The sequence below is a fragment of the Nerophis lumbriciformis genome, linkage group LG08, assembly GCF_033978685.3.
Source record: "Nerophis lumbriciformis linkage group LG08, RoL_Nlum_v2.1, whole genome shotgun sequence".
NCBI classification, from domain to species: domain Eukaryota; kingdom Metazoa; phylum Chordata; class Actinopteri; order Syngnathiformes; family Syngnathidae; genus Nerophis; species Nerophis lumbriciformis.
This window is the reverse complement of record NC_084555.2, coordinates 38,724,319-38,741,416: the sequence shown is the minus strand read 5'-3', so window position 1 is coordinate 38,741,416 and position 17,098 is coordinate 38,724,319. Positions and strand designations below refer to the sequence as shown.

General features: G+C 40.8%; 1 protein-coding gene across 2 annotated transcripts in view; it reads left to right on the top strand.

The window, feature by feature from the left end:
• Positions 1-6,429, top strand: part of LOC133611772 (fibroblast growth factor receptor-like 1) — a 99,147-nt gene extending 92,718 nt beyond the window's left edge. The window contains exons 7-8 of one of the 2 annotated variants that reach the window (XR_009816034.2): positions 3,721-5,465; positions 5,570-6,429. Coding sequence is in view for 1 of the 2 variants with exons in the window: in XM_061968897.2 (XP_061824881.1) it covers positions 3,721-4,154 (434 nt within the window). In the remaining variant the exon portion in view is untranslated. Of the gene's footprint in view, positions 1-3,720 lie in introns of both variants that reach the window. The other variant, XM_061968897.2, reaches the window with a different exon arrangement.
• Positions 6,430-17,098: the final 10,669 nt, after the last annotated feature.

Below are 17,098 nucleotides of genomic sequence, written 5' to 3'. Positions count from 1 at the left end.
CATGGGAGGAGTTCGGGGAAGCCATGGAAAACGACTTCTGGACGGCTTCGAAGCAATTCTAGACCACCATCCGCCGCCCCAGGAAGGGGAAGCAGTGCAATGTCAACGCTGTGTATGATGGGGCTGGTGTTCTGCTGACCTCGACTGCGGATGTTGTGGATCGTTGGAGGGAATACTTCGAAGACCTCCTCAATCCTACCAGCACGTGTTCCTATGAGGAAGCAGTGCCTGGGGAATCTGTGGTGGGCTCTCCTATTTCTGGGGCTGAGGTTGCCGAGGTAGTTAAAAAGCTCCTCGGTGGCAAGGCCCCGGGGGTGGATGAGAACCGCCCGGAGTTCCTTAAGGCTCTGGATGCTGTGGGGCTGTCTCGGTTGACAAGACTCTGCAACATTGCGTGGACATCGGGGGAGGTGGTTCCTCTCTTTAAGAAGGGAAACCGGAGGGTGTGTTCCAACTATCGTGGGATCACACTCGTCAGCCTTCCCGATAAGGTCTATTCAGGTGTACTGGAGAGGAGGCTACGCCGGAGAGTCGAACCTCGGATTCAGGAGGAACAGTGTGGTTTTCGTCCTGGTCGTGGAACTGTGGACCAGCTCTATATTCTCGGCAGGGTCTTTGAGGGTGCATGGGAGTTTGCCCAACCAGTCTACATGTGCTTTGTGGACTTGGAGAAGGCATTCGACCGTGCACCCCGGGAAGTCCTGTGGGAAGTGCTCAGAGTATGGGGTTTCGGACTGTCTTATTGTGGTGGTCTGCTCCCTGTATAATCAGTGTCAGAGCTTGGTCCGTATTGCCGGCAGTAAGTCGGACCCGTTTTCAGTAAGGGTTGGACTGCGCCAAGGCTGCCCTTTGTCACCGATTCTGTTCATAACTTTTATGGACAGAATTTCTAGGCGCACTCAAGGCGTTGAGGGTATCTGGTTTGGTGGCTGCAGGATTAGGTCTCTGCTATTTGCAGATGATGTGGTTCTGATGGCTTCTTCTGGCCAAGATCTTCAGCTCTCACTGGATCGGTTCGCAGCCGAGTGTGAAGCGACTGGGATGAGAATCAGCACCTCCAAGTCCAAGTCTATGGTTCTCGCCCGGAAAAGGGTGGAGTGCCATCTCCGGGTTGGGGAGGAGATCTTGCCCCAAGTGGAGGAGTTCAAGTACCTCGGAGTCTTGTTCACGAGTGAGGGAAGAGTGGATCGTGAGATCGACAGGCGGATCGGTGCGGCTTATTCCGTAATGCGGACACTGTATCGATATGTTGGGGTGAAGAAGGAGCTGAGCCGGAAGGCAAAGCTCTCAATTTACCGGTCGATCTACGTTCCCATCCTCACCTATGGTCATGAGTTTTGGGTCATGACCGAAAGGACAAGATCACGGGTACAAGCGGCCGAAATGAGTTTCCTCCGCCGGGTGGCGGGGCTCTCCCTTAGAGATATGGTGAGAAGCTCTGTCATCCGGGGGGAGCTCAAAGTAAAGCCGCTGCTCCTCCACATCGAGAGGAGCCAGATAAGGTCTGGTCAGAATGCCACCCGAATGCCTCCCTAGGGAGAAGTTTCGGGCACGTCCGACCGGTAGGAGGCCACGGGGAAGACCCAGGACACGTTGGGAAGACTATCTCTGCCGGCTGGCCTGGGAACGCCTCGGGATCCCCCGGGAAGAGCTGGACGAAGTGACTGGGTAGAGGGAAGTCTGAGCTTCCCTGCTTAGGCTGCTTCCCCCGCGACCAGACCTCGGATAAGCTGAAGAAGATGGATGGATGAATATCAAGTAGATTGATAATAGTTTTGAGAAAATAATACAGCTGGAAATTATGTCCAGGGTGTACCCCGCCTGCCACCCGATTGTAGCTGAGATAGGCTCCAGTGCCCCCGGGACCCCGAAGGGAATAAGCGGTAGAAATTGGATGGATTGATATATATCCATCCATCCATCCATCCATCCATTTTCTACCGCTTATTCCCTTTGGGGTCGCGGGGGGCGCTGGAGCCTATCTCAGCTACAATCGGGCGGAAGGCGGGGTACACCCTGGACAAGTATATATATATATATATATATATATATATAGTGTGTGTGTGTGTGTGTGTGTATTTATATACATTTATACATCCATCCATTTTCTACCGCTTGTCCCTTTTGGGATCGCGGGGGGTCGCTGGAGCCTATCTCAGCTGCATTTGGGCGGTAGGCGGGGTACACCCTGGACAAGTCGCCACCTCATCACAGTTATATTTATATGTATACATATGTACAGTATATATATATATACACATACAGTATATATGTGTTTGTGTGTATGTATATATATCCATCCATCCATTTTGTACCGCTTGTCCCTTTCGGGTTCGCGGGTGGTGCTGGAGCCTATCTCAGCTGCATTCGGGCGGAAGGCGGGGTACATTTTCATTTCATTTTTCATTTATTTATTTATTTCAGGAAATGACATAAAAAAGTACAAAGTTGACAACACATAATAATATAGATTAATATGGTGCAAAAGGTAATGTATAGTATGTAATGCATGATTGTCCAGTTTTGCCTGAAAGGGAGTGGGAAGAAGATCATTTATTTAATCCCACCCCCAGTTCTCCATTCAGTGATTATTCCTATGAGTTTCACTGTTACTTTGTTCAAGGATTATAATACAGATGTTGTATCATAGTGGCATTACCACAAGTAACAATAATTATTACACTGTAACAATCATTTGTATCAACAATGTAGGAATAATGAATATATCAACAATGGTAATAGACAAAATACCAACAATGGTAATAGAAAACATAGCAATAATGGTAATAGACAACATAGCAATAATGGTAAGGAAACATTGTGCACATGATAACACTTTGAGACAGAGTACAACAGCAGGTCAAATTAAAGACCCTCATCTCTATATTTGAACCAGACCCCATGTTTGTTTAATAGTTTAAATCGATTAATAGTTTGGCATTGCTTGTGTTTTAAGTCCAGTTTGTTCCATAGTTTTACTCCGCATACAGACACACAAATAAAAGAAAATACACACATATACAGTATATATATATATATATATATATATATATATATATATATATATATATATATATATATATATATATATATGTTTCTCAGCTGTGCTCCGTATGGGCCGGAGTGATACTCAGTTGTTATACACTTGTGGCAGTAATGACAATCTCAAACAAATAGAAGAAGTCCCTTAAGCGCAAAAGTTATGATGAAAGTGGTGAAGCTGTATTTTCATTAAATTTTATTTTATTTTATTTGAGAAATATTTATTATTCTTTTTTTATTTCTAATTTAGTTGGAATGTATTTATTTTAGCATCGCCTAATTGTATGTACTGTACATTTATTTTCATCAGTTTTCACAAGTCCCTTCTTTTTTAGTATATTTGATTACAATTTATTTTTGTAATCAGGCTGACCTAAGCCCTGATAATAATCTTTGTGATTAACTTTAGCTTTCATATCATTTGACAAGGTTGTAAAATGTAAGTAGGTTAAATACAACTATTGACCACTAAGATGACTAATTCAGTGTTAGTATTAGAGTGGGCTCCAGGACCCTCTGCAGTGGAAAAGTTGGGCCCCGAGGTCAAATTGGTTGAGAATCACTGTTCGAGGGGAATGAAATATATTTGGTTGGATTAGATCAGAGAAAAAGACAGAATGTTATTTTCTGCTCTCACGTGAGACATCTTCTCTGAACATCTTCCATTTTCCCTTGCAGACACCAAGCCTCCCGTCATGCCCATCTTCCCAGCTGCCTCCAGCTCCCTCCCCTGGCCGGTCATCATCGGCATCCCCGCCGGAATAGTGTTCATCTTTGGTACGGTGCTGCTTTGGTTTTGCCAGAGTAGGAAGCAGTGCCCCCCTTCCGGCCCCCCTGCCCCAGCCCCGCAGGCGCCGCACGGCTCCCAGCGGCCGCCGTGTCGAGAGCGTGAGCGAGGCTGCGCGCCGGCATCGTCCGGCTCGTCCAGTCCGGACAAAGACTGCGTGAGCTCCATGAACTATGAGGAGTACCTGACGCAGCAGCAGCTCCTCCTCAACCAGGGGGGAGCCGCCAAGATCTATCCCAAAATCTACACTGACATTCACACGCACACACACTCCCACATGGACGGCAAAGTGCATCAGCATCAACACATTCATTTCCAGTGTTAGCCCACAAACTGGGAGAGAAAAGGCCAGTCATGGGATGGCGACATGGAGGCGTCGGATTCTCACGCCGCTTCCAATCCATCGGTGCTTGTTGTGCACTCGGTTTGAACAAGGAATTGTGTGGCTGCAGCTGTTCATGCCGGAGAAAGGAGGTGACGTTTCACCTTCTGTTTAATCAGCTGTCGTCCATCTTCTGTCCGCTCGCTAATGGCGCCAGAAACGGTACTCGTGGAGCACAAAAGGGCCGGTTATGTCGTCCTCTACTCAGGTAGTCCTTTTGGCAAAGAAAGCTGACCACTAACTTTCCTATATTTCTTCATCCCGCTTTCCCGTCGCTAGCAATAAGGCTGTTAGGTACACCTGCACAATACAAACAGATATTATAATGCTTGGTTTTTATTGGTTATCATATAGTGGTATTCATTTATCAATAACATTATTATTGTAGTTTGTCACTTCTATGTGTGTGTGTGTGTGTGTGTGTGTGTGTGTGTGTGTGTGTGTGTGTGTGTGTGTGTGTGTGTGTGTGTGTGTGTGTTAAGAACGCACATCACATCTGGACAAATTGATGCCAAAGAATATACCTTTGATGTTTTCGTATTTGTGGGTTTAATGTGCAGTGGAATTGATGTTGGTCTTTTTTAAGCAAAAAGTATTGTGTTGTTTATGATAGTCATAAGGTGCAGGGGCACAGCTACCTACTTTTTAAAGTGTGTGCAAACACGTCACAGTGTCCCCCCCAGCCCCCACAAGCTGCTAGATGGTGCAGCACAGCCAAGGAAACGTATGGACTTATTTATTTATTTGGACTTCTACCTCAAAACAGAAATCATGTTGACAACCACAGTATGCAACTTGTCACCTTGAAGTCATTTAAAGAGTCCGTTTGCCAATTTTTTAGTTCAAAATCATAAGGATGAATAGTAAAATGTGTAAGAGTATCAGTATTAGTGTGTCAGACGGTAGTTTCATTTTAGGGATTATTTTGTGTAAATAATATTTTTATGATTTTATAAATGTGTACAGTATTTTTTAATGTGGGTTTTACAGTGATAGCAGTTTTAGCGAACCTGAACATTGACAAGCATCCTCCCGATACACGGACATAACTTACAGACTGTCAAAATCGATCATGTCCTTCACACGTGCACAAATTGCTGTTAAATACAGACAGTGTAGTTCCATGCCCATCGCTTTGTTGCCCAGATGTGCTGCACAAAGTGCGTACCCACTTTTTGCGCCACTGATATGAGGGCATATTAAGAAAAAAGAACAACACATGTGGAAAGCCCTCATCAAGACCTTTAATTCCAGGTATGACTTGGTGTGTAAACTGATTTATGAAGCTGTTACAAGTACACTTTGACATTTTTTTGTGATTCACCTGATTGGCCTCTTTGGCCATTTTGTCATTACAGAAGACATACTGGCAAAATAATTGCAGTTTGAGGAAGCTGTCACCAAGAGCTTTAATTAGAGGTATGACTTGATGTGGTCTGTTGGAAACTGGATAATGGCGTTGTTTTTATGAATCAGATGGTTGATCTTTTTGGGTCATTTTGAGACAAAATAATACCAGACTGTCATCAGGACCGTTAAAGTATGACTTGATGTGGTTTGACGCACAAATCAACTAGGAGGATGAGCGGACAAAAACGAAACATTGTGTCATCATGTATTGACAAAATAGTACCAGTTCAAATAAGCCATCATAATTAGAGTTCGTAAACGTGTCGAACATTGGAGATTGTTTTTGATAACTATCATCATCATACCAAATACATATTGATAGCCCTCTTCAAAGCCTTTCAATTGATCAATCAATCAAAACTGAGCATAACAAATCAATATTTGCAGACACAAGTTTGGATCTCCTTATAAAGTGCAGGTGTACCTAATGAAGTGTCCAGTGAGTAAAGCAACCTTGCCCAGGACTGCAAGGGATGAAAGGAATATGTTTAGGGATAATAATGACCTTATTGTTCATTGCCTTGCCAAATTCCCAGCAGTAATATTATTTTAGCCAGCGATATTCTCCCAGACCCAAGCAGTTTGTAAAACTGATTCACCAACACGTAATTTATTTTTAATTCATTGTATAAGAAAATGTAACAAAAGTTTATATTTGTGATATTTGACATCTGTAATGTCATGTAAAGTTGTGTTGAGTTTGGTACATGACGGCCCAATGTAACATTTAGTTGATTTGTAGTTCTACTTGTGTACATGCAGATGCTTTTATTTTTGACAATCCCAGTGTTATGTTGATTAAAATGAAGGAAAACGACTTTTTGAATGTGCTAAATGGGGAGGGATTAGGAAGCCGCACCAAAAGGAAGAAGAAGAGGCACAATTCTCTTCTCAGGCGAGAATGTCCTCTGCAGGACATTTTTTCTCCCTCATGTCAATCTGATGTTTCCTTTCCAATCCAATCTAGGAAGGATTTCCTTTCACTCTTTAGGAAGCACATTGTTCTGCTGGGAGACCCCATCATTGCTCGGGAAGAAGGACTGCATTGTCTGTCCATCGACTCAGCTTTGGTTTTGTCTGACAATCACGTGACGACGATGATGATGATGATGATGAGTCCCGGTGAAAAAAATATGCTGCCCAACGCTACTGAGCATGCGCACCAACGCTAAAAGTTTCCTTGAACAAAATAACAAGAGCAATGAAGGAAAAAAACAGTTTATATATTTTGGTTAATTTTAGCATTTGTTTACATACCAGGAAACAAACCAAAACAAAAACGGTATAAACCTTTTTCAAACTTTTTTCACAAAGTACCACCTCAGAAAACCTTTGGCTCTCCAAGTACCACCAGAATGACCATATTAGAAGACAGTAGCGTAGTAGGCCTACGCATTCATTAAAAGAAGGCAGAGGTTTTATTTAACAAGTATATTTAATATTCCCGATCTCATAGTCTTTCTGTGTGGAGTTTGCATGTTCTCCCCGCGTGGGAGGAAGCCGGAGTACCCGGAGGTACTCCGGCTTCCTCCCACCTCCAAAGACATGCACCTGGGGATAGGTTGATTGGCAACACTAAATGGTCCCTAGTGTGTGAATGTTGTCTGTCTATCTGTGTTGGCCCTGCGATGAGGTGGCAACTTGTCCAGGGTGTACCCCGAATGCAGCTGGGATAGGCTCCAGCATCCACGGCAAAAGGGACAAGCAGTAGAAAATGGATGGATGGATGGCTTATACCAGTGTTTCTTAACCATTGTTGGGCCGTGAGTGTCCCCTAGAGGGCCGGCAAAAATATTGAATTGAATTATATTTATATAGCGCTTTTCTCTAGAGACTCAAAGTGCTTTACATAGTGAAACCCAATATCTAAGTTACATTTTTAAACCAGTGTGGGTGGCACTGGAAGCAAGTGGGTGAAGTGTCTGGCCCAAGGACACAACAGCTGTGACTAGGATGGCAGAAGCGGGGATCGAACCTAGAACCCTCACGTTGCTAGCATGGCCACTCTACCAACCGAGCGACGCTGCCCCATTCATATCTATTTCTCAACTGTGGTCCATATGGACCGCAGCAGTCTTCAGTTGTAATACACTTTTACACCACTTGTGACAGTAATGAAAATATCAAACAAACAGAAGACTGGCGTTAAAGTCAAAGAAAAGTTTCCTAAGCGCAAAAATTATGACTAAAGTGGTGCAGCTGTATTTTCATTTGGATTTTAATTTTGAGTTTATTAAAAAAAACATATTTTATTATCAATTTAGTTATAATTAACTGCATAATTGTATGTACATTTATTTTCTTCAGTTTTCATCGGTGCCTCATTTTAAAAAATATATTAGATTAGAATTTATTTTTGTAATCAGCCTAACCTACGCCTGAATAATAATCTTTGTGATAACACTTGCTCTCAAATTATTTGACAAGATTGTAATATATAGATATTGTTTATCAATATTACTCACTCAGTGTTAATATTTGAGAGGGCCAGGGGCCCCTCTGTAGTGGAAAAGTTGGGCGCTGAGGTCAAAGTGGTTAAGAACCCTTGTATGATGACAGAATGAATATCAACAATAAGTATTTTGACAAGCTCATATATAAATAATAATAACTAAAACTACAAAGGCACTTGTTCCAGGACCTATTTTGGATATTTTCTGAAAATGTCATCCAAATCCGTCGGATTATGCAAATGATTGCATTTTCTTTTTTATGAGGCAGCACTTTTTTTCTTCTTCAGAAAACCGGCACCACACGGTAAATACCTACAAACGTTTTGTCTTTGGCGTAGCCATAGACACAATAAATTAATCAAATATGAAACTTAAGAAAAAAGGTTTTTATATCTGGCTGCCAACCTTTTAGATGGAAAAACTTAAACAAAACACAATGGAAATAAATGCTGCCCTCTAGCGGTTTCTTAATTAACTGCGGGTACACTGAAAAAATAATTAACACAAATATGATAGACCCCAGCACCCCCCGGGACCCCGAAAGGGACAAATGGTAGAAAATGGATGGGATGGATAAATTGATCCAAAATTGTGGTATCAACATTTAACAAAAAAGTTAAAGTTAATCTTGTGCAATTTAATAAAAGTAAAACGATAAAAGTGATGTTTGAATGCCTATTAAGTTAACCTTTGTGTTGAATATATTTTTAGTCTATCAACTACTTTGTAGAATTAATTTTGTTGTTTTGTGTGTATAAATACATGTTTGTGTCAGTGTTAGGGTTTTCTTTAATGGGGAACTGCATCTTTGGGGGAATTTTGCCTATCGTACACAATCACTATGAAAGACATATGACGGATGGATTTTTAAAAAATGCATTATTTCTAAATATTAAATAAACGTAAATACAAGTCAGCTCATAGCGGAGCCATTGGGAGTTCCTCTATTCCACCCATGAAACCCAATAAATAACAATCCAAAACCGACAATACTCCATTCATATTTCATGACTTAAATATTAACCAATTATTAGCAATATTGTTATTATAAATGCCAACACAGACACACTATTTATAGCGGCGCCGTGATCACTACCGTGTGTGCTGATGTTTACATCATTGAGTGGTCTGCTGCTTCCCCACTTCCTTACTCCCTGGAAGTTTATTTTATATCATAAATCATGCATCTCACCTGGACAGAAGAAGGCTGAGGACGTACTCCGACATGTTGGGACACTTTGACAGACCAACTAGACGCGGAACTGGCGAAAACAACACGAAAAGACACACCCCTGGTTCTTTGTGAGGATTATGAGACATTTTTCTTCAAAACAGGAATATATGAACATCTTGCAGTCGGCATTAGGGATGTCCAATAACGGCTTTTTGCCGATATCCGATATTCCGATATTGTCCAACTCTTAATTACCGATACCGATATCAACCGATATCGATATATACAGTCGTAGAATTAACACATTATTATGCCTAATTTGGACAACCAGGTATGGTGAAGATAAGGTCCTTTTTAAAAAAATAAATAAAAAAATAAGCTAAATAATTTAAAAACATTTTCTTGAATAAAAAAGAAAGTAAAACAATATAAAAACAGTTACATAGAAACTAGTAATTAATGAAAATGAGTCAAATTAACTGTTAAAGGTTAGTACTATTAGTGGACCAGCAGCACGCACAATCATGTGTGCTTACGGACTGTATCCCTTGCAGACTGTATTGATATATATTGATATATAATGTAGGAACCAGAATATTAATAACAGAAAGAAACAACCCTTTTGTGTGAATGAGTGTGAATGGGGGAGGGAGGTTTTTTGGGTTGGTGTACTAATTGTAAGTGTATCTTGTGTTTTTTATGTTGATTTAATAAAGAAATAAAAAAACAATTAAAAAAAACAATACCGATAATTAAAAAAAACGATACCGATAATTTCCGATATTACATTTTTAAAGCATTTATCGGCCGATAATATCGGACATCTCTAGTCGGCATGCTAATGACAGCAGACCTTGTACAGTAAGTGCTGTTTTATTATGTTTGTTGGCTCTCATGAAGTCTGCAGTGAGTAAGCAAAAGCCAACGTGATGTGTTTTTGAAATGAATGCACCGCGTATACTTAAAATGACCAAAATACATCAATATTAAATATTATAAATGTGCTCGTTGCTACATTACATATATACTTTCATCAAGTATATAAAACCCTAAATAAGGTGTTTGGATGTTTTTTTAAAGGGGAACATTATCACCAGACCTATGTAAGCGTCAATATATACCTTGATGTTGCAGAAAAAAGACCATATATTTTTTTAACCGATTTCCGAACTCTAAATGGGTGAGTTTTGGCGAATTAAACGCCTTTCTAATATTCGCTCTCGGAGCGATGACGTCACAACGTGACGTCACATCGGGAAGCAATCCGCCATTTTCTCAAACACCGAGTCAAATCAGCTCTGTTATTTTCCGTTTTTTCGACTGTTTTCCGTACCTTGGAGACATCATGCCTCGTCGGTGTGTTGTCGGAGGGTGTAACAACACGAACAGGGACGGATTCAAGTTGCACCAGTGGCCCAAAGATGTGAAAGTGGCAAGAAATTGGACGTTTGTTCCGCACACTTTACCGACGAAAGCTATGCTACGACAGAGATGGCAAGAATGTGTGGATATCCTGCGACACTCAAAGCAGATGCATTTCCAACGATAAAGTCAAAGAAATCTGCCGCCAGACCCCCATTGAATCTGCCGGAGTGTGTGAGCAATTCAAGGACAAAGGACCTCGGTAGCACGGCAAGCAATGGCGGCAGTTTGTTCCCTCAGACGAGCGAGCTAAACCCCCTGGATGTCTTGGCTCACACCGTCCCTTATGCCACCGAAGATGATCAAGAGAAGAATATCGACCCTAGCTTCCCTGGCCTGCTGACATGAGGGTATGTCTACAGAATATTTTAATTGATGAAAATTGGGCTGTCTGCACTCTCAAAGTGCATGTTGTTGCCAAATGTATTTCATATGCTGTAAACCTAGTTCATAGTTGTTAGTTTCCTTTAATGCCAAACAAACACATAGCAATCGTTGGTTAGAAGGCGATCGCCGAATTCGTCCTCGCTTTCTCCCGTGTCGCTGGCTGTCGTGTCGTTTTCGTCGGTTTCGCTTGCATACGGTTCAAACCGATATGGCTCAATAGCTTCAGTTTCTTTTTCAATTTTGTTTTCGCTACCTGCCTCCACACTACAACCATCCGTTTCAATACATGCGTAATCTGTTGAATCGCTTAAGCCGCTGAAATCCGAGTCTGAATCCGAGCTAATGTCGCTATAGCTTGCTGTTCTATGCGCCATGTTTGTTTGAGTTGGCTTCACTATGTGACGTCACAGGAAAATGGACGGGTGGTTAAAATCAGGCACTTTGAAGCTTTTTTAGGGATATTGCGTGATGGGTAAAATTTTGAAAAAAACTTCGAAAAATATAATAAGCCACTGGGAACTGATTTTTAATGGTTTTAACCATTCTGAAATTGTGATAATGTTCCCCTTTAAGGAGCTCTATATGTAGAATTGTATTGAGACTTTTGATCGAATGTATTTAATGTTTGGAATGCATTCTTTTTTTTAAACATCAGTCATGTTTTTCATGATTGTGAACGATAGGCAAAATTCCCCAAAAAGTGCAGTTCCCCTTAAACTTGAATAAAATGGGGTATTGGATCAACTTACAAGTTCCAGTTTATTCAAATTGGTCAAATTTTCCTCATGTAAATGATACACTGGCCAATCTAATATTTTTGTATTAAAGTACTTTAATGTGCATCTATACCCATTATTAGTGTATCTGAATTTGTATTTCAAGGAAATGAGAAAATCAAATTGTTTAACAAAATTAAAATTCATGAACATATTTTAAATTGATTTATGTTCCAGTGTATTGAAAATCATTAAATATTAATGACAATGTTGAAGCAACATTGTTAATTCTGTATTGAACAACATGTATTGCTAATGTGCGTCATGTTAGTGTCAGGGCAACTTGATTTTTTATTAAACAAAATACAATTGTGTTAACTATAATTTATTTTAAATTTAACATCACCTCAGTTAAATGAAGCAGCCTAATGTGTTTATTAATTTGGCACTAATTATTGATAATGTTAGATTAACCATCATTATTACAAAACTAAACCAGTGAAGTTGGCATGTTGTATAAATCATAAATAAAAACGGAATACTATATTCAATTGAATAGACTGCAAAGACAAGATATTTAATGTTGGAAGTGAGAAACTAATTTTTTGGGGGCAAAAAATAATTAACTTAGAATTTAATGGCAGCAACACATTGCAAAAAAGTTGGCACAGGGGCATTTTTACCTCTGTGTTACATGACCTTTCCTTTTAACAACACTCAGTAAACGTTTGGGAACTGAGGAGACACATTTTTTAAGCTTCTCAGGTGGAATTCTTTCCCATTCTTGCTTGATGTACAGCTTAAGTTGTTCAACAGTCCGGGGGTCTCCGTTGTGGTATTTTAGGCTTCATAATGCGCCACACATTTTCAATGGGAAACAGGTCTGGACTACAGGCAGGCCAGTCTAGTACCCGCACTCTTTTACTACGACGCCCAGTTTCCAAAAACAGTTTGAAATATGGACTTGTCAGACCACAGAACACTTTTCCACTTTCCAACTCTGAGTTATTGTGTAGAAATATGGGGAAATAACTACAAACGTGTGTTTCATTCACTAACTTTACAAAAAAGATCAATTAGAATAATACATAATGTTTGATATAGAGAACATACAAACCCTTTATTTGTTAAATTACTATTATTGAAATTCAACGACTTGGTGCATTTGCAAACAGCTAAAATGATGTACAAAGCAAACTATAACCTGCTACCCAAGAATGTACAACAATTCTTCTCAACAAGAGGAGAAATACAACCTTAGAGGAAAATCTAATTCAAAACATTGTATGCGCGTAAAACACTTAAAACTTTTAGTATATCAGTATGCGAAACTAAATTATGGAACGGATTAACCAAAAAAATCAAACAAAGCACCAAAATGATCCAGTTTAAGAGACTGTTCAAACTACAAGTGTTCACAATGTACACAGAACAATAATTATGAACATCTTGAACCCCCCCTCCCCCACTTTTTTTTTTATTGAGACAAAGATTATTTATGTATTTAATATGTGTTTGTTTACTATGGTACATTATTATTTATCTGTTCACTGTTCTGTTACAGAGAAAAAGGAAATTGGATAACATTGTTATGGTATGAAAAGGGGTAGGATTATATAAGCTCTGTTTCGTCCTACTCCTTTTCGGACGTGCTGTACTGAAACGACTGGAACTGTGTGATGCATACGTATTGTTTGCATGTTCGAAATAAACTGAACTGAACTTTCATCTGTATAACATGAGCTCGGTCCCAGCAAAGCCGGCGGCTTTATTGGGTATTGTTGATAAATGGCTTTTGCTTTGCCGAGTAGAGTTTTAACTTGCACTTACAGATGTAGCGATGAACTGTAGTTACTGACAGTGGTTTTCTGAAGTGTTCCTGAGCCCATGTGGTGATATCCTTTACACACTGATGCCGCTTTTTGATGCAGTACCGCCTGAGGGATAGAAGGTCACGGGCATTCAATGTTGGTTTTCGTCCTTGCCGCTTATGTGCAGTGATTTCTCCAGATTCTCTGAACCTTTTGATATTTTCGACCGTAGATGGTGAAATCCCTAAATTCCTTGCAATAGCTTGTTGAGAAATGTTCTTAAACTGTTCGACAATTTGCTCACGCATTTGTTGACAAAGTGGTGACCCTCGCCCCATCCTTGTTTGTGAATGACTGAGCAATTCATGGAAGCTGCTTTTATACCCAATCATGGCACCCACCTGTTCCCAATTAACCTGTTCACCTGTGGGATGTTCCAAATACGGTAAGTGTTTGATGAGCATTCCTCAACTTTTTCAGTCATTTTTGCCACTTGTGCCAGCTTTTTTGAAACATGTTGCAGGCATCAAATTCCAAATGAGCTAATATTTGCAAAAAAAAAAGGTTTTCCAGTTCGAACGTTAAATATCTTGTCTTTGCAGTCTATTCAATTGAATATAAGTTGAAAAGGATTTTCAAATCATTGTATTCTGTTTTTATTTACCATTTACACAACGGGCCAACTTCACTAGTTTTGGGGTTTGTACTTGATTCAGTTATTTCAGCACAAATTATTGTTAATCTAAAGCAACTGGCAATATCTGTATATTTGATTCATTGAATTTAAAAAACAATTTTAAAATGGAAAGTCACCCTGATGGCTTCACAGTTGAATTCTACAAGGCTTACCGGGTACTCATTACTGTTATCCCCCATTTTAGCAAGAACGTTCAATGATTCCTTTAACGCCGGTCGCTTACCAAGGACTCTGTCGAATGCTTCCATTTCACTACTTCTTAAGAAAGACAGGGATGCTACCTCTTGTGGTAGCTACAGACCGATGTCACTTTTGAACGTGGACTGCAAGATTGCGGCGAAAGTTCTCTCTATACGTCTCCAAGCCGTGATGCCCTCAATAATTTTGGCTGATCAGACAGGTTTCACGCTGGGGAGGCATCCATTCTTTAATACCAGAAGATTGTTGAATATAGTTCTCTCTCCGCCATCTGATACTTGTGGTGGCGCTGGATGCGGAGAAGGCATTCGATAGGGTGGAGTGGGGCTACTTATTTTTTATTTCGGATAAATTTGGTTTTCATCCTAATTTTATTTCTTAGGTTAGAGTCCTGTACGAGACTCCACTTGCCTCCGTACATACTAACGGCATCCGTTCAGCGTACTTCCCTCTGCAGCGTGGGACCCGGCAAGGATGTCCGCTTTCGCCCCTGTTTAATATAGCCATTGAACCGCTTGCTATTTGGCTTAAGAATCGGGAGGAATTTTAAGGGTATCACTCGTTTTGGTCGGGTTCATAAACTCTCCCTATACTGTACGGTATATGCCAATGATCTTCCGTTTTTCGTTTCGGACCCCTCGTCCTCTCTTCCCCATATACTATCGATTCTAGATCAGCTCGGTCGTTTGTCAGGGTACAAACTGAATATTCAGAAAAGCAAACTATTTTTTGTGAATAATTTGGCAAGGTCACTCCCGCGCTCACAAATCCCCTTTAAGATCGCAGAGGACGGATTTAAATATTGGGGTGTGTTTATCTCGAATTCTCCCACAAAGCTGTTCTGTAAGAACTTTCAGGCACTGTTGGACAAATGTAAATCGGACTTGTCCAGGTGGGCTGCCCTCCCCCTATCGCTGGTTGGCCACATTAAACTCATAAAAATGATTTTACTTCTGAAATTTTTATATCTCTTCCAGCACATCCTTATATGTCTCAACAAATCATTTTTTGTTGGCCTTGATCAACAACTTCTTGCTTTCAATTCGCATAACAGACCAGCCCGCCTTAGGAAAGCCATTCTACAGCTCCCTAGGTCGGAAGGTGGACTAGCACTCCCGAACTTTAGAAATTATTTCTGGGCCTGCAATATTAAACTTCTGTACTGGGTCTGCTGCGACTCCGCAGCCGCCTGTCCACCTTGGGCTGACAGAGGTGGCATCGTCTAATGTTCCCTGCACGCGGTGATTTGCTCACAGCTACCCTTATGTTTATTGCAGACCTCTTAAACCCAGTTGTTAAAAATACCATTAAAATTTGGACTCAATTTAGGACACATCACTGCTTCCACAGAACTTCCAGCGTTGCTCCGATTTTGAACAATCCCACCTTTCCCCCGTCTGCTCTGATTCCGCGTTTCGCGCTTGGTCAACTAACGGCCTTAAAATTCTCAATGACCTGTACCACGATGGAGTGTTCTCTTCCTTCGCCTCTCTGTCAACAAGATACAATCTGCCTAATACTCATTTCTTTCAATACCTCCAAACAAGGCATTTTATTAAAAAAACTTTCATTTTCCCAACCGCCCCCCAGAAGCAGAAATCGATCGGTTTCTCTCCTTTGACTCTGACCAATGACGTTTGATATCTGTCATATATAATGAAATTGGCTTTCTGAATCCACTTAATATCTCACTTGCCAGAGAATCCTCGGAGCATGACCTTGGAGCACCTATACCTGACGGGCGGTGGAGAGAGGCTGTGAGGCTGGTACATTCATCGTCTATATGCGCTAGGCATGGCCTACTACAGTGTAAGGTACTACATAAAGCACATTTCACCAATGCTGGACTGGCTAAAATATATCCCAACCATAGCGACGCTTGTAACCTCTGTAGACAATCCCCAGCTGACCATTTGCATATGTTCTGGATGTTCCCAAAACTCTCAAGTTTTTGGTCTACTATTTTTGATAGGACAGTAACACCCAGCCCGCTGACTGCTCTTTTTGGAGTTCCGCAGTTGGACGGTTTACCTGCAACCGCTCGTCATGTCATTGCGTTAACGACTCTGCTGGCTAGGCGTACAATTCTTTTTTAATGGACGCTTGAGTCTCCGCCAAGCCATAACAGTTGGATACAAGATGTCTTGCGGCGTCTACAATTAGAGAAGCTTTGGTTCTCGCAGAAAGGATCTGTCATCTTTCCATAAAACTTGGGGCCCCCTCTTAGACCTTATTAGGGACAAGCTTGACATCACCCCAAGCGATTAGAGTATGGTAACACAATTTAGACAGAGCTGACCGCTTAAGCCCCCAACACCCCCCTCCTCCTCCTCCTGACCCCCATTCCTTGTGTTAATTTTTTTATCTTATGTATTATTTATTTTACCTTATCTATTATTTTATTTATCTTTAATATATTTTGTTAGATCGAATCTATGTTTGCATATATTCATGTGTGTCTATATCTGTTCATGGGCAGTAGGTGACAATTACCTTGGGAATTGAGTTGGTGGGTATTGTAAGGGTTGGGTTTAGTATGTTACACATTGTAAAATGTGTAGATACCTCAACTTGCTGTTGCCATGATTCATCATGCTGTACTGTCTGCAAAATTCAATA